At 37.0% G+C, this 27903-nt stretch overlaps 1 protein-coding gene across 3 annotated transcripts; it reads left to right on the top strand.

Annotated features, from left to right (window-relative positions):
- Nucleotides 1-4: 4 nt before the first annotated feature.
- On the top strand, nt 5-27903 carry CFAP300 (cilia and flagella associated protein 300; the record flags this gene model as incomplete). Of its 3 annotated transcripts, XM_082843910.1 has the most annotated exons (7): nt 5-114; nt 324-405; nt 11902-11977; nt 17252-17418; nt 20902-21074; nt 26810-26876; nt 27775-27903. In XM_082843910.1, 7 exons carry the CDS (start codon nt 5-7, stop codon nt 27901-27903), a joined length of 804 nt encoding a protein of 267 aa, XP_082700036.1. The 3 variants fall into 3 exon arrangements, with proteins under 3 accessions (XP_082700036.1, XP_082700037.1, XP_082700038.1); XM_082843911.1 differs by lacking the exon at nt 26810-26876 and having other exon boundaries at nt 20902-21069; XM_082843912.1 differs by lacking the exons at nt 17252-17418; nt 26810-26876; nt 27775-27903 and having other exon boundaries at nt 20902-20933.

Raw genomic sequence — 27903 nt, 5'->3', positions numbered from 1 at the left:
AGAGATGGCGGCTGGGGAGCTGGTGCCTTTGGGCGGCTACTACTTCAGATTCCTGCCTCAGAAAACCTTCAAGTCTCTGAGCACGCCGGAGACCACCAGCCGGCTCCGCCAGTGGTGAGAGGCCGAGGGGCAGGAAGAGAAGAGCCCCTCGGTCTTCGCGCCTGCGGAGACGCGGGTCGGGCGGCGAGGCGGCCCCTTCCTGAGTGAAACCGGGAGGCAGCAGTAACAGGGGCGAGGGGCGGACTTCGTGGGTGGGACGGGCTGAATGTGCTCCCCCAGAGGATGCTACCCCAAGTCGACTGTCTTTCTCTTCTCTGCCCCAGGTCCATGCTGGGTAGAATCAAGGCGCAGGCGTTCGGGTTTGACCAGACGTTTCAGGTTTATCGGAAGGATGATTTCGTTATGGTTGGTATGGGGGTTGGAGAGTCCCTTGGACCACTGCTGATTTTACATTTTTTCCCACTTCGGCATAAATTCTTGTGAAGACGCCATTACTTAATGACGTCGTTTTCTTGGAGTTTGAGAATAATAAAAAGGTTCAAATGATCAGTTTTAAGAGGAACTTTTATATTTCGTATCACCATAAATTAGCTCATCTTCAGTATCCTGCCATATAGAACTTTTCTATTTTGAAAAGTCAATCTCTCGCTAGAAAATTGGGTCTCTCTTTTAGTAGGTACACCTAATATTATCCAGCTTTATCACCAGCTTTATTTACTAGGGTTAGCTTCAAAGTACTTCTGGTTGTTTCTCGAAATCAAGTCTACCCTGTGAGTACAGGCTCTATTAGCAGTTCCAATGAAGAATTCCAGAAAAAGTCTTAAGCAGTGGCAGAGTTATTGGAATAAGTCTTTAGCTGGTAGAGGTAGCTGCTTTGAAAAGGGAAAAACTCATTTGAAGGTGCAAATTCTGGTGTGTTTGTTAAATTTCATTCACGTTATTTAAAATCCTGAAGTTTTTTAATCCTCAATTAAATGGAAAATACTGTTATGGTTTGTGATATTATTTTTGCCATTCATGCCCTTCAGGCATTGACTGTAGCATAGTTGACATAGTTTATTTACTCATTCACAAACACTTCCTGAGAGCTACCATGTGCTAGGAATTCTGTCAAGTGGTGGGGTTGCTAGAAGGAACAAGACAGACAGGAGCCTGGCTTTCAAGGATCTCACAGACCCGTGGCAAGACTGCCAACAAATAAAAAAATCAGATCATCTCATACAGAATGATAGTGCAGTGAAGAAAATATTAGCCTAGTTAAGAAACCAAAATATTTACTGTGAGGGAAATTAGTTTCCCAGGGCTGCTGTAGCAAAGTACCACAAATTGGGTGGCTTAAAACAACAGAAATGTATTGTCTTACAGTTTTGCAGGCTAGAAGTCCAAAAGCAGGGTTATGCTCTCTCTGAAATCTATAGGGACAAATCCTTCCTTACCTCTTCCTAGCTTCTCATGGTTGCCAGCAGTCCTTGGCACTCCTTGGCTTGCAGCTGCAGAACTTGAATCTCTACCTCTGTCAAAGTCCCGTAGCGCTCTCTCATCATGTGTCCATGACTGTGTCTCTTCTCTTTTTATAAAAACACCAGTCATTTCGAATTAAGAGCCCACCCTACTCCAGTATAACCTCATTTTAACTAATTTTATCTGCAACAACCCTGTTTCCAACTAAGGTCACTTTCTGAGGTTCCAAGAAGGACATGAATTTTGGGTAGAGGGTTGAGGGTGGAATACTCTTCAACCCTGAACAGAGGGTAAATTGGTTAAATGTCTATTTCCCTTTACCTAAGTTAGTGTTATAATGTTAATATAATATGCCACTGATGATGGCATTAGTGACATTTCTCAAATATTCATGGTAAGATTTGTATAGTTTTTAATATTTTTCATTTATGCCAGTACTGGCTCTCAAATTAATATATTTTTAAAAGGAGATGATCAGGATTTTAATTTGCTGAATTTTAGAGTGCTGTACAATTTTTAATATAAGCCATTTACTCAATAAATATTTGTTGGATACTTACTGTATCCCTGCTGGGAGGTATTAAAAAGATGAAGAGACCTGATCCCAGCTTGTAAGTGATGTGTACAGTTTTGGAAGCTAGAAATGTAAAGAACTCTCTACAAGACAAAATAATTTCTATACTGGAGGATATATAAGGTGCCCTAGGCACAAGGAAAACAAAAGATCACTCAATTGGAGGGTCATTGGTGTCAGAAAAATTTCATAGAGAAGGGTGTAGAATTAATTTGAGTTTTAATAGACACAAAGTTCTTCAACAAAATCAAAATTCATCCATAAAGCACAACAAATTTCCAAATAGCAGGCAATTTTTTTCAAACTAATTTTTAATATCTTCATGTTTATTTATCCTAATTTTTTCCTGTGAGGTAGACAGTATTATTCCCATATTTCAATTTAAAGAACTGTATTCATACAATCATTATTTTTACTCATGTAACTAATTTGGAGGAAATAAAGCACTGTGGCTAAGAGCATGGCCCAGAAGGAGATTTACCTTGAAGCTAATGAATCTTCAGGGCCCCTCACTAGCTAAAGCTCCTCACTTAGAGAATCCCCTTCCAAGGAACTCAGAGATACTCCAGCAGTATGTTCACATGTTTTTGGAGTTTTTCAAAAGCAGATGTTTTGTATTCTTAGAGTTCCTAAAATCATTTATGCTTAGAGCCCTACAAAATCTGGATCCCCCGCTCATTTGGCCTCAAGTTAGCTGTCTCTGTTCAAATTCCAACTCTTGCCACTTGCTGGCTGTATGACATTGGGCAAGTTACTTAACCTTCTTCAGCCTCTGTTTACTTTTCTGCAAAATGATCACAGTGCTTGTCTTTTTGAAAATGAAAATAATGCTGAATATCTGATGGGATTATTATGAAGATTCAATGAATCATATAAAATATTTAGCAAAATGCCTGGCTCATAATAAGTGCTGTTATTGTTATTAACATTTGTATACTACTTTACAAAGTGTTTTCCCAAAGCAGTAGTGACTCCTGTGTGCCAGATTTAGCTTTCAGCACTTTTTATCCATTTATCACTAATCTTTACAACAATCTGGTAAATTTGGTGTTTTGACCCCCGTTTTACAGCTGAGGAAACTGAAGCTCAGAATGGTTAAATAATTTGTGCAAGCTTGCCCAGCAAATGGCAAAACCCAGGCCTTTGACTCCAACTTGCATTTCATTTCTACTACAAAAACTATAACTGAACAAAGGGTACTGCTTAAACTAGGATTCCAGATTATGAATTTTCCCTTTCAACTTAAAAACAAATTATGTTCCAAAAGTTTATTTGTGAGGTAGTAAGTGGATGGAAGAAAGGAAGGAAATATTCATCCAGCAAATATTTCTTTAGTTCCTAAGTCTGTACAGATGAACAATACACAGTTAAAGAGAAGGAAACAGACCAAAAATTGCATTGCAGAATGAGAAGTGATATAAAACATAACATGCACAAGGTACTGTAGTGGCACAAAAGAGAAAGTGGTCATTTTTGACTGAGGTGGTTAAAGGAGGGTTTCCAAAAGACAGGGCACTTGAGCTAGGGCCTGAAAGATGAGTAGGACTTTGTCAGGTAGACAAAGTGGGATTATTTTAGACAGACGGGTGGGACGATATTGTATAAGACTTTATGTGCCATACAAAGGAGTTTAGACTTTAGCTGCTGAGGAGTTGCTGAAAGGTTTTCAGCAAGACAGTAATATTTAAAGTACTGAGATCACCTGGTAGAAGTATGGAAGGTAGATTGTTAGGACTGAGTCTGGAAGCAGTGAGAACAAATTGGAAACTGTTATCCTCCAGACAGTATATGGTGATACCCTGAATTAAGACAGGGGCACCGGGATAGCCTGGAGAGACGTTTATGAGAAACGTAGTACTCAAGGACTGATAAGATAATTGAGAGTTAGGCAAAGGGCAACATGTAGGATGACCAAGTTTTTGATTTGGTTGATTAGAGTGGCCAATTTAAATACACAGAAAGTGGAAAAGAGTATATAATGAAAATGAATTCAGTTTCAGGCATGCTAAATTTGAGGTGCATACAAGTGGAAATATCCTAGATAGTTCAATATATTATCTCACTTTGAGTCTCAAGAGAAAGCTCTGGGCTTAGTATATAGTGTTGGCATCCTCACCATGGACTAGGGATAATGACAGGAATCTTCCATATGTCCTACAAGGGACCTCCTTAATTTACAGAGTTTTCTGAAGATCCGCACAACACATTATATCTCATGACCAGACTCTGCTTACATCTCAGGACCACATACCACAGAGACTGCTAGGAACTGCAAATGTTTAGCTGAGCACATTGCTGTCCCAAATAAAATTGGGATTCCTTAAGGAAGAAGGAGAGATTTGATATTGGATCAGAAATCAGCAGTCTGCCAGATAGATGATAAAGTCAAACATCTACTTATATTTCATATTTGTGACATATAATATACATTTAAACTGTGTTATATAAAATATTAGTTCAGAAATATGTTTCTACTCTCACATTTTATGAAACGAGTTTATGCAAATCTTCACATGCATTTGACATCAGTATCTTTGTTATCACTGGAACTAGTTTGTGAATCAAATATTTTTCCAAAGGATATCAGCTTTCCTAAAGCTATCTGAGATTCAGAGAATCCCTTCTAATGTCTCACTGGAAATTCTATAACGCAAAATACCATTTGTACACATTAGGGCAGGGTTTTTGTTTTCTTTAAAAAAATTCATTCTTCAGGTATATAATTGTGATTTCAATAACAACTGTTGCTTTGAGGGGTCTTTATGAAGACTTATTTCCATTGGCTCCAGGCCAATTCACTGCAGGCCACTTAACCTACTTCCTTTCATTATGACATTTAAAATGTAATTGTAAGTGGATACCCCCCAGGGATAATTACTAAACCTGAATTAAATTCCCCCTTTTGCTGATTCTTCAGAAGACCTCTAAAAAGCATTCAGAACGGGTATTAATTGGGGTTAATTCCAGCATATGTGTATCTTTTCAAGATGTGTATTATATAAATTAAAATAATTGCACAAACACTCTTTATTTGACTTTTTAAAGTTATACGGCAACTTCCCTTTTTTCTGAAGAATAATTTGGGGGAAGACTTTTGTAATTGGGCATATATGATACCTGTAAATTGTTTACCTTTAACCTCCACCATTAGAATGTGGAGACATGAGAACAGAGACTTTGTCTTGCTTGGCATAATGTAGACATTCACAAATATTTGTTGAATGTACTAATTTTCACCCACATACCTGGTCCTCTCCACTTTAGCCTCTCATTAAACAACATTCATTCTGCCTTATTATTCAGGCAAAAATTCTAAGAGTCATCTTTGATTCCTCCTTCTCCCTTTGTCCCTTCTTCTAAATATTCATTGAATCCATCCACTTCTCTCCCCCCCACTTGCTATCATTTTGACATGATAGCATTCTCATGGGAACATCAGACCTTTCTAGATTACAGTAGTACCATCCCTCCTAATCAGTCTCTTTACAGCCCCTCAATTCATCTCCACACTGCAGCAGGAATGAGCTTTTAAAAATATGACTCTAATCACATCTTTCCTCTGTTTACATCTCTTCAGGGTCTTCCAACTGCCCTTAAGCTCAAAATACTGATCAATCTAGATCAATATTAGATTAAGATAAAAAATTTTGACTTGATCTACAAGGTCCTATTTAACTCCCCAACCTCATCAGACCATCAGCCCATCAACTCTGGTCACACTGAACCTCATTACTTGTCTTCAGTGGGAAGTCCCCCTTCCATTCTCCCCTTACAGACTTGACATTCTCTTCATCTTGAAAAATAGTCTTGCCAGTGTCATGCTGGAACCAGCTCAGGACAGCCTAACTGCTAAATTTTCAGGAAGCTTTGCTGGTTGTTAAGCTTTTGGCAACTTGAAATCCACCCTGGAAATCAGCAAGTGCTACAAATCAGGGCTTTTGGCAGGGAGGAAGGGGTATTTAAGAATTTGTTAAGAATTTACCAGTATACCTTTTGCCCAGCTGACTCCTACTCACCTTTTAGATCTAAACCTAAATGTTCTTTCTGCATTAACCTTTCTTCCCAAAACCAGTAGAGTAGATCTACCTATTACGTACTCGCATTATAGCACCCTGCATTTCTTCATAACACTCATAGCGTGTTACTTAATATCTTCCCTTTTAGTCTGTAAACTCTATGAGAGCAGGGACTGCGTCCATTTGATTTTTGGAATTGTGATGTCAAGTGTACTTTCAATTGAGTGATGGGAGCAAGAGCCAGATACAGAAGAATAACTGGTAGACAGAGAAGTGAAACAAGATAGACTCCTCTTTCAAAAAGCTATTTAGGAAAAGAGAGTGACAGCTTAAAGGGAGTGTCAGAATAAGATAAATATTTACTGCAGCAATCTAAACAACAAAGAACAAAAAGTCAACAATCTTTATCAAATCCAACCCTCTCAACCCCTCTCTTACCCACAAGCCTACACAACCACCACTTCTTAGGTGACTTGTTAATGTTTGGTATATATACTTCCATACTTTTGTTTATGTTCATATAAATAGAGGTTTTATTTTGTTTTGTTTTTTCAAACATATTACTTTTAAACTACTCTTTTTACTCAAAATACTTACGGCTTTCCTTCAAATTCAATACAGTAAACGTTTATTGAGTAACTGCTAAATGCCAGGCCCTGGGGATATAGCAGTGAATAAGAAAAAAAGGATATGGCGCTTACATTCTATTCTAATACTTTCTTTTCAATAACTGCATACCGTCTAGCATAGATATACTGTGTTCAACTACTTTTATTTTATTATTATTCAGCCATTTTATTCAGTCATTCTACTGATGGGCACTGAAGTTTCCAGGTTTTGACACCACAAACAATACTATTAAAAAAATTCCTTGCACATAAATCTTATCTATTGGTGGTTTCATTTTTATATGACACATACATAAAAGAGGAATTTCTTGGCTCATAAGCTATACATGTTTTTAAAGTTCAAGATAGTATCCAATACTTCCCCAAAGGTGGTAAAAATTCACACTTCCACCAGCAGTATGTAAGAGTGCGTATCTTCTGGTACTCTGACCAAAACTCTTTTTATTTTTTTTATCTTTTTGGCTGCACTGTGCAGCATGTGGGATCTTAGTTCCCCAACCAGGGATCAAGCCCGTGTCCCCTGCAGTGGAAGCACGGAGTCTTAACCACTTGACCACCAGGGAAGTCTGTTACTAGTCTTTTAAAATCTTGCCAATATAATGAGTAAAAATGATATCTTCTGGTTTTTATTTTCATTTCTCTCACTGCTCTTGAAGTTGAGCATCTTTTCATAAGTTTATTGACTATTTGTAATTTTTACATGACTTTTTGTAGCCTTTGGCTATGTTTAAATCAGGCTGTCAGTTTTTCTTATAAATATTGGGCTTTTTTTAAGCCATTGATGTCATCCTCCCCCACCTTTTTTTTTTTTTTTTAATTTATTTTTGGCTGCGTTGGGTCTTCATTGCTGCACGGGCTTTCTCTAGTTGTGGCAAGCAGGAGCTACTCTTTGTTGTGGCACGCTGGCTTCTCATTGCAGTGGTTTCTCTTGTTGCAAAGCACGGGCTCTAGGCACGCAGGCTTCAGTAGTTGTGGCACGTGGGCTCAGTAGTTGTGGCTTGCGGGCTCTAAAGTGCAGGCTCAGTAGTTGTGGCGCACGGGCTGAGTTGCTTCACTGCATGTGGGATCTTCCTGGACCAGGGTTTGAACCCGTGTCCCCTGCATTGGCAGGTGGATTCTTAACCATTGCACCACCAGGGAAGTCCCCTCCCCAACCTTTTAAATCATATTTGTTGCAAATATGTCCTCCCAGTCTATTGTTTTATTTTTCTTTACTACTCATCATGGACATCATTATGTTTTCTGACTGCCCAACACTTCTTTAACATACATGTGATTTGGAGTGATTTCCACCTTTCATTTTTTAGGAAGTCCGAAGTGGAATCCAAAACACTTGCCTGTTTTTAGATATAATTGACATGATATTATATTAGTTTCAGGTATACAACATAATGATTTGATATTAGTATGTACTGCGAAATGATCACCACAGTAAGTCTAGTTATCATCTGTCACCATACAGAGTTACAAAATTTCTTGTGATGAGAACTTTTAAATTTTATTCTCTTAGCAATTTTCAAATATGCAGTACAGGGCTTCCCTGGTGGTGCAGTGGTTGAGAGTCTGCCTGCCGATGCAGGGGACACGGGTTCGTGCCCCAGTCCGAGAAGATCCCACATGCCGCAGAGTGGCTGGGCCCGTGAGCCATGGCCGCTGAGCCTGCACGTCTGGAGCCTGTGCTCCACAATGGGAGAGGCCACAACAGTGAGAGGCCCGCGTACCACCAAAAAAAAAAAAAATATATATATATATATATATATGCAGTACAGTATTATTAATTATAGTCACCATGCTGTCCATTACATACCTATAACTTACTTATTTTGTAACTGGAAGTTTGTACCTCTTCAACCCCTTCACCAGGTTCATTCACCTCCCAGCCCTTCTCTCTGGCAACAACCAGTGTGCTTTCTGTATCTATTTGTTTGGTTTGGTTTGTTCTGTTTTTTTAGATTCTACATATAAGTGAAACGATGGAGTATTTGTCTTTCTCTGTCTGACATTTCATTTAACATAATACCCTCAAGGTCCATCTATGTTGTTGCAAATGGCAAGTTTTCATTCTTTTTTATGACTAAGTAGTATTCCAGTGTGTGTGTGTGTGTGTGTGTGTGTGTGTGTGTGTGTGTGTGTGTGTGTACACCACAACTTCTTTATCCATTCATTCACCTATGGACATTTAGGTCATTTAGGTTGTTTCCATATCTTGGCTATTGTGAATAATGCTGCAATGAAATAGGGATGCATATAGCTTTTTTGATGTGGACCATTTTTAAAGTCTTTATTGAATTTGTTACCATATTGCTTCTGTTTTATGTTTTGGTTTTTTGGCCCTGAGGCATGTGGTATCTTAGTTCCCCGACCAGGGATCGAACCCACACCCCCTGCATTGGAAGGTGAAGTCTTAACCACTAGACCGCCAGGGAAGTCCCTATAGCTTTTTGAATTAGAGTTTTGTATTCTTTGGATAAATACTCAGAAGTGGAGTTGCTGGATAATATGGTAGTTCTATTTTTTTATTTTTTGAGGAACCTCCATACTGTTTTCCATAGTAGCTGCACAAATTCACATTCCCACCAACAGTGCATGAGGGTTCCCTTTTCTTCACATCCTTGCTAACACTTGTTATTTCTTGTCTTTTTGTTGATAGCTATTCTAACAGGTATGAAGTGATACCTCATTGTGGTTTTGATTTGCATTTCCCTGATGATTAATGTTGAGCATCTTTTCATGTGCCTGTTCACCATCTGTTTGTCTTCTTTGGAAAAATGTCTATTCAGATTCTCTGCCCATTTTTTAAACAGATTTTTAGGAGTTTTGTTGTTGTTATTGAGCTGTATGAGTTCCTTATGTACTTTGGATATTAACCCCTTATCAGATATATGATTTGCAAATATTTTGCCTGTTCAGTAGGTTGCCTTTTCATTTTGTTGATGGTTTCCTTCACTGTGTAATACTTGCCTCTTTTGCACTCAGAGCACAAACCTGGGATCTAGGGCTACCAACCAGATTTATCAGTGCAAAACCAGTTTTTGAAAAGTGAGCAACTTAAGGAAAGAGGTACACACAGAATCCTGAATTTTTATGGCAAAGGTGGTGGCAAAGGCATCCAGCTTTCAGTTAGGGCAGTCCTGGAACAGCAGTAGCCTTGGTGAGGAAAGGATCATGGTAGCTCTTTTTAGTGCTTGATGGGACTATAGCAAGGATGACTGTTTCCTCATCAGGGCAGTTCTACATATGTTTTTGTGTTATTCTGAGGGCCCAGCACTTAACCCACTTAACCTGATTCTCTACATCTCCTGATAATTAGGCAGTAGACTGCCTAAGATACTTTTAGTAAGTTTCTCTTCAGATCTTTTCAGCCAGAGTCAACTGCTGGTGCCTGGAAATAAAATTCTTGGCTACTTTTATTTCTTTTGCCATACAGAAAGTTTTCATTTTTTAAGAAGTGAAATTTATCACTTTTCTATGTGCCCCTTGGATAGAATTAAATTGACAATTACGTTTAGATTTAGATTTAGTTGGGGAGAGTGGAAGCAGTGATTACTTACTTAAGTGGTGCTGGGAAAACTGGACAGCTACATGTAAAAGAATGAAATTAGAATACTCCCTAACACCGTACACAAAAATAAACTCAAAATGCATTACAGACCTAGATGTAAGACTGGACACTATAAAACTCTTAGAGGAAAACATAGGGAGAACACACTTTGACATAAATCACAGCAAGATCTTTTTTGATCCACCTCCTATAGTAATGGAAATAAAAACAAAAATAAACAAATGTGACCTAATGAAACTTAAAAGCTTTTGCACAGTAAAGGAAACCATAAACAAGACGAAAAAACAACCCTCAGAATGGGAGAAAATATTTGCAAACGAATCAACAGACAAAGGATTAATCTCCAAAATATAGAAACAGCTCATGCAACTCAATATTAAAAAAACAAACAACCCAATCCAAAAATGGGCAGAAGACCTAAATAGACATTTCTCCAAAGAAGATATACAGATGACCAAGAAGCACATGAAAAGCTGCTCAACATCATTAATTATTAGAGAAATGCAAATCAAAACTACAATGAGGTCTCACCTCACACCAGTTAGAATGGGCATCATCAGAAAATCTACAAACAACAAATGCTGGAGAAGGTGTGGAGAAAAGGGAACCCTCTTGCACTGTTGGTGGGAATGTAAATTGATACAGCCACTATGGAGAACAGTATGAAGGTTCCTTAAAAATCTAAAAATAGAATTACCATATGACCCAGCAATCCCACTACTGGGCATATACCCAGAGAAAACCATAATTCAAAAAGACACATGCTCCCCAATGTTCATTGCAGCACTATTTACAATAGTCAGGTCATGGAAGCAACCTAAATGCCTATTGACAGACGAATGGATAAAGAAGATGTGGTATATATATACAATGGAATATTACTCAGCCATGAAAAGGAACGAAATTGGGTCATTTGTAGAGATGTGGATGCATCTAGAGACCGTCATACAGAGTGAAGTAAGTCAGAAAGAGAAAAACAAATATCATATATTAACACATATATGTGGACCTTAGAAAATGGTACAGATGAACTGGTTTGCAGGGCAGAAATAGAGACACAGATGTAGAGAACAAACGTATGGACATCAAGCGGGGAAAGCAGTGGGGGTTTGGGGTGGTGGTGTGATGAATTGGGAGAATTGGACTGACATGTATACACTGATGTGTATAAAATGGATGACTTATAAGAACCTGCTGTGTAAAAATATTAAAAAATTTTTAAAAAGAAGTGAAATTTATCACTTTTCTATGTGCCCCTTGGATAGAATTAAATTGACAATTAGATTTAGATTTAGTTGGGGAGAGTGGAAGCAGTGATTACGTACATCAGCTAATTGGGAGAACAAGGTTGAAAGAAAACAAAATTTTCAAACATTATATAACCTTACTTTTCACTGTAAATCATTACTTTCTATTTATTAAATTAGTCCCAAAGGTATCTACTTGGACATAACAGTATTGTTCATACTGTTCCAACTTGAAGGTAACAGAACTTCATTTCTTTATGAAACATTTATTGCTTAAGACATTTTAGCAATTTAAAATTATCCTTCCCCAATTTAAATTAAATGAGATTTTACTATAGTTATTTAAGAAGTTAATTCTTATTACTGTTTATAATAATATATCTAACTTGTTCCCCTCAAATTTGTATTTTAGGCTTTTTTTAAAGATCCAAATGTTATTCCCAATTTGAAGTTACTTTCAGATTCTTCTGGACAGTGGATTACATTAGGTAAACAAAATTTATTTTCATCTCTTCAGATTACTATTTTACTATTATAACAAAATCTTACCTCAGGAATTTTCATTATTAAAATAAAAATTGTGAATAATGACTCATTTGCTTGACAACATCAAAGTCAAATATTATCAACTGTGCCAGGCCTGCCCTGCATCATTCTCCTGGTAGTGCACTGCTGCTATCCTGGCTTAACACTTAAGAGCAACTTTTCACTCTTTACATTTGTTTGGAAAGTATTTATTGTGCACCTTTCATGGACTCTGACAGATGCAGGGAACATAAAGGTGAGTAAGAGAAAACGTGTACTCAAGGAACTCACTGATATATTTTAAAATATGTGCAATAGTGTATCAAAGGTGCTAACATAGCAATGGGAGCAAAAGGAGGGGATTGGTCAATTCTACCCAGTGGGAAAAGGTCAGGTAAGATTCCACGGATGTGCAGATACGTGGGCAAAATCTCAGCTGGGTCAGGGGAATGAATTTCTGGCAGCCACCATGGAACAGTCTTTAAAAATAATATATTAAATCATGGAGGAGAGAGTCTTAAATTCTCAAAAGGAGAACTTCATATAGATAATATTTTCATAGTACGTTGAAACACAGCTAGAAATCTTTAAAGAAAATTACCCAAACATTTAAACACTTAATAACACTCAAATCTCTTAAATAACTCTCAGGTCAAGGAATAAATTAGAGTTAACAGAAGACTATTTTGAAAACAGAAACATGAACACTGTATTTGAAAATTTAGGTTGAGCCCTCTTAACAGAATAAGTTATCATTCCAATTAGAAGAAGAATCTGGTTGGTAATGTGAATATGTGCTCAAGAAAATGTAAGTTGATTTTAAATTAGATGGGGTTGTTTTGGTAAATTCTTACAACGTATTTTCATGGAACTCTAGTGGCCTTACACAAAAATAACTTTTCATGAAGTATTAGTCAAGCACAAGTTTACAAACAGTTCATGATGTTGGACTTAGTAGGTCAAATTTTATTGATTTTGGCTAAAGACCACTGCAAAATTTATAGAACAAAATGTTAGTACAGTGTGATCTTCAGACTACTTACAAAGTTAAACTGAGTACCTAAGCAAATATATTTACCATTTCCAAATCTTCAAAAGGAAATAATCAGAGTCATGTATCATAGTGTTTACAAACCATGTTTACAATAACTTCAGTAAACTCATTTACAAAAGAACGTTCATTGAAATAGGCATTCTGCCTTCCCCCATTTTGGTACATACTTCACAAAACAGCACTGACTTTTTTCTAATTTTTGTAAAAGGCACTGCAAAAAGAAACGTTCTAAAATTCCACATGTACTTGACAGAACCAATTAGAAGTACTCTGAAAAATAGAAGAAGAGGTAGCACTCCATTTCAGAAACAGAAGTTTCTAGTGGATTGCTTGTACTCTTCCATTAACTTGTTTTTAATCTCCTCCTATTTGCTTTTCTTCTTCTTTTTCTCATATATCGGTCATCTTCTCTCTAATTTTACTCTAGGGGCCTTTATAAGCATAAGAAATAGCTTTTGTTTAATGAGAGAAAAGACATTTTTCAAGCAAGTGAACCAGGTTTAAAGAGAATGATGATGGAATCTCCTTCACTACTGGCTACACTGCCTACGTTGCCAATTGTTGGTGCTGATATATCCTCTCAGCCAGCTGCCACGGCCCCCTTCTTTTAGACATACTTTGCCCTTCTTTGGCTGACATGTAATGGGTGCTTCCTATGTGCTCAGCTAAGGGCATTATGCACATTTACCTCCTTTAATTCTCAAAACAACTCTGAGAGAGGTATTATTGTATGTTCCTATTTCAAAAATGAGGGGTCAGAGGCACGAGCTAAGTAACTTGTGCAGTTTTACATAGCTGGCCAGGTGGAGTTGAGATTCAAATCCAGGCTCTAGAACTCATCTTGCCTCTGTCACTTCCACATTAACGGGGTTTCCAGAAAAGCACCGACTTGGACACTAAATAAAAAGGAGCTATCCAGTGTATTGTAATGCTAGTATTGAGGGGGAAAAAACAATACATTCTTAACTTTCTGTGTGATCTTAGTGATGCATTGTAAAACTTATAAATGCTGGAGACATAATTTAACCAAATTTCTACATAACAGAGAGTGTGTGCTATGCACTGGATTGTGTCCCCTCCCAAATTCTTATATTGAAGCCTTAACTCCTGATGTGACAGTATTTGGAGATGAGGTCTTTGGGAGATTTCAGGTTTAGATAAGGTCTTGAGAGGCCCTCATGATGGGATTAGTGTTCTTATAAGAGTCTGTCACATGTGGACACAGCTAGAAGGCAGCCATTTGCAAGCCAGGAAGAGAGTCCTCACCAGGAACTAAATCAGCTGACATCTTGATTCTAGACTTCCCACCCTATAGAACTGTGGAAAAATAAATGTCTGTTGTTTAAACTACCCAGTCTACAGTATTTTGTGATAGCAGCCCAAGCAGACTAATACAGATTTTGGTACCAAGTGGAGTGCTTCTGTAAAAATACCTAAAAATGTGGAAGTAGCATTGAAATTGCGTAATGGTTATAGTCTGTAAGAGTCTTGAGGTGCATGCTAGAATATGGATGTTAAGGTTGATTCTGGTGAGGTCTCAGATGGAAATGAGGAACATGGCATTCGAAACTGGAAGGAAAGCAGTCCTTGTTATAAAATGGCAGAGAACTTGGCTGAACTGTGTTCTAGTGCTTTTGTGGAAAATAGAACTTGTAAGTGGTAAAATTAATATTTGCTGAGGAGATTTCTAAGCAAAGTATTGATGGAGTGGCTTGTTTCCTCCTGAATGGTTATAGTAAAATATGGAAGGAGAGAGATGAATTGAAGAAGGAATTGTTAAGCGGAACGGAACCAGAACTTGAAGATTTGGAAAATTTTCAGCATATCCATATTGCAGAAAATGAGAAAGCTTGTTCTGAAGAGAACACTAAGTGTGTCCTTGAGCAACCATTTGATAAAGAGATCATGGGTGCAACTTATTGGCTTAATCAGCCATTTCAGCAGAAGCCAGATATAGAGATGGGATTGTACGAGCAAAGACACTGCCAGCTTGAACTAAAGGGGACAGAAAAAAATGAGACAAAATGAAGGCTATCAGACTTTTTAGATCCTACAGGGCCAGACCATGGAGCCACTCAACTGTAAGCATATGCTATTCTTCAAGAAAAGAGAAGGACTGAGAAGGCAATTTAGAGATCATCAGGGTCACCCCCTCAGTTTCAACAACACACTTCCTTGGAGGAAGAACCGCCCCAGTAGGTATGGAAAGCAGAACATTGAACCAAAGAGGATTATTCTTGAGGCGTAAAGTCTAATGGAATTTGCCTTGCCAAGTTCTAGGCTTGCTTGGGACCATCACGCCTATCTTCTTTCCTATTTCTCCCTTTTGGAATGTAAACGTCTATCCTATGCCTATCTCACCACTGTATTTTGGAAGCATGTAACTTGTCTTGTTTTGCAGGTTCTTAGCTGGAGAGGAATTTTGCCTCAGGATGAATTGTACCTCAACTCTCACCCATATCTGATTTAGATGATATTTAGATGAGACTTTGGACTTTAGGGTTGATGCTGGAATGAGTTAAGACTTTTGGGGCTGTTGGGATAGAATCAATGTATTTTTCATGTGAGAAGGACATGAATTTAGGGGTCCAGGAGCAGAAGGCTGTGGACTGGATTGTGTCCCTTCAAAATTCATATGTTGAGGTCCTCCTAAACCCACCCATGACCTCATCTAACCCTAATTACTTCCCCAAAGACTCCATCTCAAAATACCATCACTTTGGGGTTTAGGGCTTTAACATATGAATTTTGGAGGGACACAATTCAGTCCACAGCAAGTTCTGTTTCTATGTTTCAGATTAAGTGGTTTAAATTCAATTACCTTCTCTCACCATCCACACCCTCCTGCCACTCCCCAAATCAGACCTAGGGTAGATTTATTAAAATGGCATGTTGCCCAATGTCAGTCCCTCATCCTATGGCCACCAACCCATCTTTGAAAATTGTCTGGCTTTATACGGCTCTTGTTCTTTGGTCTTCCAATATTACTCAGACCTACTCTGTCATTTTCTAGGGTCTTCTTTTTACTTTAATCTTCCAAAGGATTTTGCTTCTAGAACAAAAGGAGCTTTTCTTAGCAGCATATCTTTTGCAATAACTGAGGCATGCACAGTTCTTGGCTCCAGGCATTCTTCTTGCCTCCACACTAGCCCAGCTCAGGATCAGAATGAGAGCAACAGGTCCTAGCAAGACTCTGGGTGGACAGCCAGAGGGAGGAAGTGCAAATAATCACCAACATTACTCTTCTCAAGCTCAAATTGCTTCTCAGGTCAGAGATCCAGCAAATATATTGGGGAGAGGACACACCATATCTAAGTCTGCAATCGTCCTAGAACTTTGAACAAGGAGAACTCCACCCCTTTATATCTGAGTGAGTGCGTGTGCGTATCTAGGTGCATAAAGGAGAGAAACCGATTGAGTGACTCACTGAGGCAATAATAAAAGTATTCACCTTAATCTTTATGTCTTTTTGCAATTTAATAGAACCTCTAGTAACAGAAAATCCATTCCTGAAAGACACATTCAGGAAATAAATGGGGGGGGGGGGATGTTGGTGTGGAAATGGGAAGAACTAGAGCTACAAGAGAAAAATAGACAGAACACCATGATTTCAAATTTCTCTAACACTTGTAATAACTTGATTAGGGCCTGGTTTGAAATTTACCTTGATTTGGAAAACCTTTTTTTTGTAATAAACACTATAAGTGAGATCACAAGGGAGAAATTTTTAAATGGAGAGAAACATTTTCAAAATACCCTCAGTGACTTTAGAAACATCCTTACTTATGTTGATTAAAATTTTTGTAATATGAATTATTAAGCATAATACAAATCCAAAATCATATGAAGCAATTTCTATGTTTTATAGGCAATTCTGATATATACATTAAAACTGATCTAAGAACCTCCTACTACACAATAAATATTTCATTTTCAAGTATTTTCTAATCTACATATCCTTCATCTAGGCCTGAAATGGTAAAATTTTGTTATAAACTTTTAATAATTAATAAAAATAAACAACCTGCAAAATAAGAATTTAATAAAATCCCTAAACTAATGTGTCTTTTAAATATATCAAAACATATGTTGTATTTGATTACTTCTTAGAATCTCTGCAGAGTAATATTTGTTTTGGCAATAATTGAGAGTACTAAATTAATTTTTATATCTCTTTATTCAGGAACTGAAGTGAAAAAAATTGAAGCTATAAACGTTCCTTGCACACAGCTTTCAATGTCATTTTTTAATCCGTTATATGATGAAGATATTGTACGAGAGAATGGACATATTGTTAAATGTTTAGATTCTTTTTGTGATCCCTTCCTTATTTCTGATGAATTACGAAAAGTAAGTACAGAATTTTTAATTTTCACAATAGAATTTCATTTCAGGAAATGCTTAATGTCAAAAACTTTTGCCTGCCTGAAACCCATAAATTACCTCTTATCAATGAATAATGATCAGTAATAATCATGACCCGGGTAGGTTTCTTCTTGGATGGCACTTTTCTTATCAACTTGATTATGTGTGTATTTCATTAGTTCTCAGTGGGCTTCTACTGACATCTAATGGGTAGAGGCCAGCGATGCTGCTAAGCATCATGCCATGCACAGGACAGTCCCTACAACAAAGTTATCTGGCCCAGAATGTAGTGCTGAGGTCAAGAAACTCTGGCCGATTTAATTGATGACTATTTTTCTTCAATATTTTCTCTTAACATATCAAATGAATATTTAAAAACATCCCTGGAGGGAAATAATCTTTTAATCTCATTGCTGAGATCAAAAAGGCATTTGATTAACTAAGTTAACTTTTGTTTTAATGAGAGGCATACTGAACTTGGCATCAGAAGACATGGATTATTTTCCTAATTCCTGATTTATTATTTACAAGATAATAATAACCTTAGGCAAGTCATTCAATATCTTGAGCCTCAAGATCTTATCTGTACAATATGGAAATTAAAATGCCCATTCTACCTTCTTCCTAAAATTGTTGAGAAAGCATTTTATGAAATGCTGTTAAAATGAAATATCATCATTATTATTATTTTAATTGATGAGAAAGAGTATTTACAAAGCGGTCAAAAATTAGGGCTATCAAATAGATGTAGGTTCAAATCTAGGCTCTGTCACTTTAATAACTGTCATACTTAACCTCTCTAAGCTTCAGTTTCTTCATATATGAAATAGGAATAATGTAAGAATTATGTGACATAATGCATTTAAAGTGCTTTACAGAATACTCAGCACTTAGTAAGATTTCAATAATATGAACTACTACTAATTACTATTATTATTATTATTATTATACATTAAGAGAGAAGGAAGATGTACAAGTCTAATGTATTACAAATGCAGATAGAAATGAAACAGGGAGGCTACTGATATATCGTTCTGGACACAGGAATTTTGTCTGTAGGGGACGAGGGAGCATCCAGCCAGTCCATACATTGATCTTCACTAGGACAGTACCTAAAAGGACTCACTCCTACACCATCACTTCTACAGAGAGAGCCTCAGCAATGAGGTTTGTTTGTTTGTTTGTTTTTTGCGTTACGGGGGCCTCTCACTGTTGTGGCCTCTCCCATTGCGGAGCACAGGCTCCGGACGCGCAGGCTCAGCGGCCATGGCTCACGGGCCCAGCCGCTCCGCGGAATGTGGGATCTTCCTGGACCGGGGCACGAACCCGTGTCCCCTACAGCGGCAGACAGACTCTCAACCACTGCGCCACCAGGGAAGCCCAGCAATGACATTTTAAAAGAAGGATTTGTGGGACTTCCCTGGCTGTCCAATGATTGAGACTCCGTGCTTCCAATGCAGGGGGCACAACTTCGATTCCTGGTTGGGGAACTAGGATGCGGCGCGGCCAAAACATAAAAATAAAAGGAGGGTTTGCTCTTCACCAGAATACCCTGCAAAACTGCCTCCCGCTTATTTATTGCCATGAGTAGCACCTCTATTCAGGAAGGGCCGGGGCTCGGTGTTTTTTGCTGATTGCCTGTATGTTTTGCTTTTGTGTTCTTTGCCGCTCTGTGGCAACAGAGCGGGCTTTAACTTGGTTGCTTTCCGGCTGAAAAAAATATAAATAACTTTTAGCTTTAGGCTGAACTAGAAAGGGCCCTCCCATTGTGTAGCAACACAGATTCTGTTGGCACACTGTGTAATTAAGTTCTGATAATAGCCTCCTTCCTGACCACCGCTCAGAAGTTGGACTCATTAACCATTGCCTATCTCCTCTCTGAGGGCTACACAACTAAACAGATCTGTATGTGAATAGAGAGGGAAATCAGACATAAAATGTTATTGTTTTAACATTCACTCCAAAAATGTTTTTAATTATAATTTTTTAATTGCACAGCCTAATCAATTCAATATATGAGTCCTTGTGTAAGGAATGTGTAAACTATTCATCCCTAAGGGCTTTTGTCACCCTTGTATTAAGCCAAATCTTTAGGTGGCTGCAAACTTGGGTTTTAATATCACATTATTTCCTTATAGAGAGAGAGGGAGGGAGGGAGAGGAGATGTTACAGGTCTTATATGTGGCACACAGAGAGCAATAAACTGTGGACCACTTCCTCTTACCTTTTACTACATATAACTTCAGCTTTCATCAAGTCATTATAAGTAAACTACATATAGACAACACCATAAAGTTTATTGCTTTTTAATGCCTCTTATATAATGACCTTGTAATGATTTTCATTTGAGATTGAGGTAAATAAAATGTTAAGTTTAATCAATTTTCCTAATAAACAGTGTACTTCTTACTGCTAGACAGTGATTGTTATATGACTCATATATCCTTCCTTTACCTATGTGATAGCATTAAGTGTTATGCACAATTTTTATAGCTTTTTTCCATCTAGAGTTTCTTATGTGTATTTATGTTTGTGTTAAGTATATGGTAATGTTAAATGTCATGCACAATTTTTAAAGCTTTTCTCCATGTAGAGTTCCTTATGTGTTTTTATTTTCTCTTCCCACTTTATATCTTGGTTACATTCTCTTGTCTTTTATTATTTTTATCTTACTGTATCCATATTTTATTATTAGCTATTTCACATTCTTTTTTCAAGTAAATGGGCTATAAGCAATTCAATAAAAGGAATATATTTTGTAGTATACATTCATCACCTGTTCATGTCCACTACAGTCAACAAATTAAGCAATTGTCTGTAATGCCCAATGGTGTAAGAAAATCCCCCACATCAGACCTAGTCAAACTATTTTCTGAAAGAGGTAGCAAGGTGTCAAGAGAGCAAGCATCCATGTAGCTTGGTGATGTGTAAGGTGATATTATTAGAGGAGAACAGAAGAAGTGATTATGAGGCTCCAGCTACCGGAATAGTTCAAAATGGTGTAACTGTGGGCATAAGGAAAATAGTAATCCAAACACTATGAAAGGGCTTAGAAAATGACCATTTGTGTTTAACCTCTTGATGGAAGCAAAGACTATGGACCTTATGGGATGGAGAAGTTTCTCCATTTATTTATACGCCCATTGTTTCCAAATGAGATTCACAGTGACTCAACTCTAAAATTTCAGTAGCACTGAAACAATTACTAAAGATATAAACTAGAACAAAGAAAGCAGAAGAGAAGGCTTACGTTTAGATTTATTCCTTTCACTGTCTGTACCTGATAAAATGAAAGAATGGAGGGACAATAAGCACAGGTCTCGCAGATCATTTTCTCCATTGCTTCAGGATTGGTTCTGAAAATAGGTCTAAAATTACTTTTAAACATATAAACTGGAACTTTTGAAAACATAAAAATTAGAACCTCAAATTATGTTACATTGAGATGAATTTTATCATCTTACATAGGTTTTGCTAGTGGAAGACTCAGAAAAATATGAAGTATTCAGCCAACCAGATAGAGAAGAGTTCCTGTTTTGTCTTTTCAAACATCTTTGCCTTGGTGGAGCCCTTTGTCAATATGAAGATGTGCTTAATCCATATCTGGAGACAACAAAGCTTATCTATAAGGATCTAGTGAGGTAATGTTGCTTGATTACAATATGTAAATCTCTGGTTAATAGAGCAAATTATTTATTTAACTCTGGTAGGATTACCCAGCAAGCATTTTTTTGTGGATCTATTTGTAATTTATTTGTGGATTTATTTATTTGTGGATCTATTAACAACCAAAGTGAGTAAAAATAGCACCACCCTGACCCCCTCGTCAGAGCCTCCTTATTCTCTTCCAGGCTACAAAATTTCTAGATTTCCCTGACCCTATTTTAGTCCTCAGTCCTCTCAGCTGCCTCTTGTCCTTGTTTTCTCATCCAGACCTGTCACCCACTCCATCCCTTACTAGCAACTGCCTTCTTCCAGGTCTCCCTTTTATCCCTAGGCCTTCTTTGAAATCTCAAGGGGACATGAGCTCCCCCAGGGTGTTTGAATTTGCTTGACTAATACTGATGAATATAATAGTAAAAAAATTATTACCTTTGTTCTAAAGAGGTAGAAGAATTTTCACCTAAGTGTTAATCTTTATCTTTTCAAAATTAATCCTAAATTTGTTTTAGGTATTCCACTAGGGCTATTTTTTTTTTCTTTTTGAAGACCAAGTGAGGATAAAGACTTTACAAATCTTTTATTTATGCTTTTATTTTAACTGGAGTGAACATTCTTTAGTTGGGTTTTTCAATGATGAAGATATTGGATCATCTTTATAGGCAAAGGGGATAGGAACAAGTAAAAGCAAAGGTTCCCAGAGTTTAATTACACAATTTTACTTTTTTAAAAATATTTATTTATTTATTTTATTCTTGGCTGCGTTGAGTCTTCGTTGCTGCGTGCAGGCTTTCTCTAGTTGCGGCAACTGGGGTCTACTCTTTGTTGCAGTGCACGGGCTTCTCATTGCGGTGGCTTCTCTTGTTGCGGAGCACGGGCTCTAGGTGCGCAGGCTTCAGTAGTTGCGGCATGCAGGCTCTAGAGAGCAGGCTCAGTAGTTGTGGCTCATGGGCTTAGTTGCTCCGTGGCATGTGGGATCTTCCTGGACCAGGGCTTGAACCTGTGTTCCCTGCATTGGCAGGCGGATTCTTAACCGCTGTGCCATCAGGGAAGCCCCACAATTTTACTTTAATAGGAAAACAACAGAATTAGATTCTCATCAAACACTTTTTTTTTTTTTTTTTTTTTTGCGGTACGGGGGCCTGTCACTGTTGTGACCTCTCCCGTTGCGGAGCACAGGCTCCGGACGCGCAGGCTCAGTGGCCATGGCTCACGGGCCCAGCCGCTCTGCGGCATGTGGGATCCTCCCAGACCGGGGCATGAACCCATGTCCCCTGCATCGGCAGGCGGACCCTCAACCACTGCACCACCAGGGAAGCCCCTCTCATCAAACTCTTGATTGTTACTTTACTTATCCTCAACACCTCAATTCTCATATCCATTACATGTGTCATACAGCTATACAACAAACTGCATGATTCAGTTATTCTACTGAGTTTATTTTTGATATAGTTTTAAAAACAGAAAAGTATTTCTATAATCTGTCTCTGATATTTATGAAAAAGTTATTGTGTCAATACATAAAGATTGTTGGAAGAGAAATTATAGAAACAGAATTTCAGAAATAACATGCACATACCTACATCAAACATATTCTGTTCTTATCATTTGCAGCTCATGAAAACTTATAAGACTGCTTCTAGCACTCCTGCTAGATACTCCTCGGTGTACCCTAAACACACACACACACCCCCCCCCCACACACACACACACACCCCACACACACACACAAACACACGCACCACAGCCACCACAGTGTGTTGTACCTCATCAACCACATGAACCTGTGGAATTCCTCACTACCATGTGCTGTAGAGGAAGAGATTCTATTAGAGATATTTGAAATAGAAATAACTTTAGAACCTAAACATTGAAGAAACTGCTATTTTTTCCAACATTCCCTTCCCTGAATTCTCACTTGTGATACTCTTCTATACTTTTTGGGTGCTAAGAAAGAGTATGACTCAAAGAGTATGACCACTCATAAAATTATAATCCAAAATTCATGACATCTTACAGAAAGGATAAGAATTGTGTCCATGGAATCACTTAATCAGGCAACCAGCAAGTGTTAACATTGGGCACTGAACTCGACCAAGCTCTAAAGAGTGCAAGAGGAGGCATCAGGCAGTCTCTGACCTTAAGGAAATTACAAGTTAACATAGTAAATAATAGTAAAGTAATTGTTTAAAATATTTTATAAGTAAACATTTTTTTATATAATCAAATGTTCAGTTATTATAGGCAAATATTTACAGCTCTTTATACTGTAATAAAAACCCTGGAAGTTCAAAAGAAAAAATTGTCAGTGTGGGTGTGAGCAATCAGGGACGTCTTGATGGAGTCAAGTCCACAAGGGCCAGCAAAGAGAGGGGCAGTCTTTTCCCAATTCAGGGACGATGCATCACAAGTCTGTCATTCTAGGGGAGACTGGGAAGGAGACCAGCCCAGTTACAGCATTACTTTTCTCTGAGACCCATTAAATATTTCTCTCGATGATCCAAGTTAAGCATGCTTATGAATTTCCTTGCTGAATGAGGAGAGGATGTGAAATTGTCTTCCCAAAGCAACTTCAGTAGAAAATTATTAGAATAAATATTTGCTTGAGATGGCTTAGGTGCCAACACAAAGCAACTGAATGCGTTAAATGACCTCAAAATCCCTTAGGAGCTATGTTGGTTTGCTTATCATATGCACTACATGGGGCTTTTCTAATATTAGTCGTGCTGATTTGGGTCAGATGCTGTGTCAGTTGGTTAAGGTAAAGATACAGGTTGGTTCAACATAGCATTTATCAAGGGGTGTATAAGTAGAGGAAGCACAAGTGGAACTTGAAGTATCATCAGTAATTTCTCAGAATTCTGAGCCATGTATCTAATCAAGTCATTTGTACAAGCTAACTTAACCAAGACGGATGTTTTTTCCTGTTCCTTTACTTGAGTTTTAGGTGTTTTTACATGCTTTAGAAAAACGTTTGCTATCTTTCTAATTAAACATGCAGTAGCTACCTTACATTATCTAACCTGCACTTGCAGATAAACATTGTCCCTGATTCATTCTAGCAAAGAAGTCCATACCTTATATTTGTAGATATTGAGGGCACATTACAGAGCCTGATTTTAGGGGTCTCTGACTCAAACAAAAAGGTAAAAACATTCTTAAGATATTTTCTCCCTCATCCATTATTACAAGTCCTATAAAAGACATCTTTTAAAGGTTTTGGAAAATGCCTTATTTTCAAGGATTATGGTCCCTTTAAATCACATAGGCAATACTTCAAAACCATTTTCTTGGAGAGCAAATGATCAATTGTTTCATTGCATCTCAAAAATAATTCTATAGTTACTAATGGTGCCTGTGTCTTTCCTACTTTAGACATTAAACACATGCTCTTGCCAAAGTTTTAGGAGACGTTCTCCAAAATACATATCTGCCCCAGATTTTATGATTTGAACTGAGAGTCTTAGATTATGCCCTTCAGATGCTAATTAAACGGTGGGGCCCTTGTGTCTTAAAATGAGCAGAGTTAGTTAGAATGGTCTGTACACCATAACGTTTAGAGTCAATATGGGACTGATGCTCAGAAATTAGCACAAATGATATTGATAAGAAACCAATCATTACACTATTTCTAAACCATTAATACAATCATACTTTTTAAAAGCACTACATGGAAATTATGTTCTAGCATCCTTAAAAACTATGGTTACCTGAAGAGTGAATTAGTGACTGCCAAAAATCTGATATAATGCAATTATTAGCAGAACACCCTAGGGCACAAATGAATATGACTTCACATTTCCTTTTCTTTTTTTCTTATGAGATATAGGACAGGTGATAATATACTTTGCTTGACCTATAAAAAACTAGACGAATTGTCTTAGAGATATTTTAAAGTAACAGTAATACAGGATCAGCAGTAATAAAATGGAATAATATGATTTATTTCCATTAGGAACCAACTCCTAATAATGTACAAATGTAGTTTCTTTTTAAAAATAATACACCTATGGTATGTGTTTGTATGTGTTAAGTGATTACTATGTGAAGTATCAAATACTAAATTTCCTCTAAGTTTATTTGATAAGCACAAACTTTTACAGGGGCTCTTATTTTTTAAACTGAGGAGTAATTTACATACAGTAAACTGAACAAATCGTAGTGTACATAAGTTCAGTGAATTTTTATATATGTTTACACCCATATAACCACCTCCAGATCAGTATTTAAAATTAGATATAACCATAGATATGTTCTGTATTTTGATCTGGGTGGTCATACAGGTGTATGCAAACGTTTTATATGTAGTGGTGATAGTCTTCTCTCAGATAAGCATGAAATTTTAAATGTAGTCTCCAACTTTCCAGCAGTGTATCTTACACATTAGAGAAATAAAAGAAAATGACCTCAACTTGTGTTATAGAAATATATGGAAATCAATTTAATTGCATGATTCCTGGGTTTAAATTTGAATGAAATGTTTTAAAGATGAAAACTGCCTAAGAATCTTGAACCCTAAACCCTGAAATGGCTTGCATCTGGTCATCTCTAACAGTTGCACAAGCTCAAACACACATGCATGCACACCCTCCCACAGAGTCCCCCTTCTTCCTCCTCCTCTCTCTTTCTCCCCATTTCTTTACATATGTAGTGAAGGGAAAGAAGTACTTTTACCTGATAAAGTGAAGAAGAGGGATATCTTCCTTTAAATTTAACCTTCACATGTAACACATGGACAATACCTTTGATGTATATGAATTTAGAGTAGGTATAAGATAAACAGGTGAGGTGTAGGGAAAGAAAACTGGACTCTATATCACCTAAATTCTATTCCCAGACATACCACTTTTAGTTGGAATGTCTGAAATGTATCATTTAATTGCTCTATTTCTGTTGTCTGTAAAATTGGCAAAATAATGCCTACCTCACTGAGTTGTGTGATCTTTACATGAGGTAAAGTATATAAAGGTATTTTGCAAATTGTAAAGCATTATAAATATGTGCATATATTTATATATGAATTAATGTATAAATATATATCTGTAGCTTATTTCCTCAATCCTCAGTTTGCTTCCTCACTATATATTGCTACAGATTATCTTTTGTAGGGAGAGTAACTGAAAGAGAGCTATGAGAGAAAGTGATTTTAATAGAATATAATTTAGTAATAAATAATTTAATAAATAGTTTTCATATACACTACTCCACCTAATTCTCATATAATCCTAAAGGGAACCATATCCTACCCAGTCTGCATATGAGAAAGTTGAGGTTCAGAAAGGTTAATCTTGCCTAAAGTGAAATAACAAATCAGTAGCAGAACTGTCATTTATGTTCAGCCTGTATAATTCTTCAAGTTTAGTATGTTTTTATCTACCCCTTACGGCTGTTTACACTTCAGTCTGACTTTAACCAATTCTCGTTTTTCCAGTAATTGTCTCTGGCCTAGGAGTCTTTTCATCATCTGAGTCTCAAACTGACCTCAAACCCTCTAACTGTAAAATTCAATTTTTTGCAATTTCAATTCAGTTAACGTTGCCCTATCCTTTGGTGAAACCACAGATGCCATTCTTTTCAAACTACTTAATTGGATATTCTGTACTTCCATGTTATATATGGATAAGAACACCTGAATACTAAAAGGGATCAACATCTTAAATGTATTATGCCAGTGCTTGTTATATTTTAAAATGTTCCCTTTTCCTCCCTATTTTAGTGTTCGAAAGAATCCTCAAACCAAGAAAATACAAATTACCTCTTCTGTCTTTAAAGTTACAGCATATGTAAGTGTTGAGGGGAAATGTGCAACCAACCAATCTAATTATTTGTTATTAAGAGGATTGTAATAACTGGAGATAGCAACTAGGATGATGTTATGCCTCAGAGAGGAATAGCTAACAGAACATATACCTGTATATACAGAACATAGTTAACATAAACTAAATAGTTTTCTGTTAAAATTATAAGTTGATAAGGTATGCTTTTATTTGGAGAAAGTATGAACATTTTTCCCCGGCTTCTTTTCTGTTATCCATGTCTAATAATAGTTCTTTCTTATTTTAGAGCTAAATCTGTGGCTCAGATGAGGTAGAACACAGTTCTTTAGCCTGTCAAATGATAATTTGGGGGCAAATAAGTAAGAATGACATAAATGTCTTTATATCACAGAATCTGATACTTGAATTTTAGTATCACACAAAAGATTGTTAATACATATGAAGCAGTTCCTAAGTATCTGTATTCAATCATTTAACAATTATCTTTTGAATACCTACTGTGTATCAGCTACTGTGCGGGACTAGAGCCTAGTGATAAACAAAAGAAACATAGTCCCAGCCCGCATAGTATGTATAGACCATGTTCTGAAAAAAGCAAAGATAGAGGAAAAATGCAAAATAAATTTTTGCATTAGGACTTTTTTCAAAGATAGAATTTACTTTGGACTATAAATTCCTTAAGGTCAAGAATTATGCATGTTTGCATAGTACATATGTATTGTTAGCATAGTAAGTAGACTGTGCTGCCCACAAATATTTTAAAATAGTAGTTAACTGCCAATTTATTGTCAAAGATTTGATATATGTTTCATGACATTTTACCACAAAATATATAATAGCTAAATATGTTGATTATTATTTAAATGTAGTTGTATACTAAATAATTTGGGTTTATCTTTTTCAGGATTCTGTTGGTATGTGCTACCCTTCAACAAAGAGTCACGAACAAACATTTTCTTACTTTATTGTGGATCCTATCATGCGTCATGTTCATGTTTTATACCACTGTTATGGCGTGGGGGAAATGTCTTAA

This window comes from Leucopleurus acutus (genome assembly GCF_964270905.1).
Source record: "Leucopleurus acutus genome assembly, chromosome: 8".
In the NCBI taxonomy this organism is placed as follows: Eukaryota; Metazoa; Chordata; class Mammalia; order Artiodactyla; family Delphinidae; genus Leucopleurus; species Leucopleurus acutus.
This window is presented reverse-complemented; position numbering and strand designations above follow the sequence as displayed.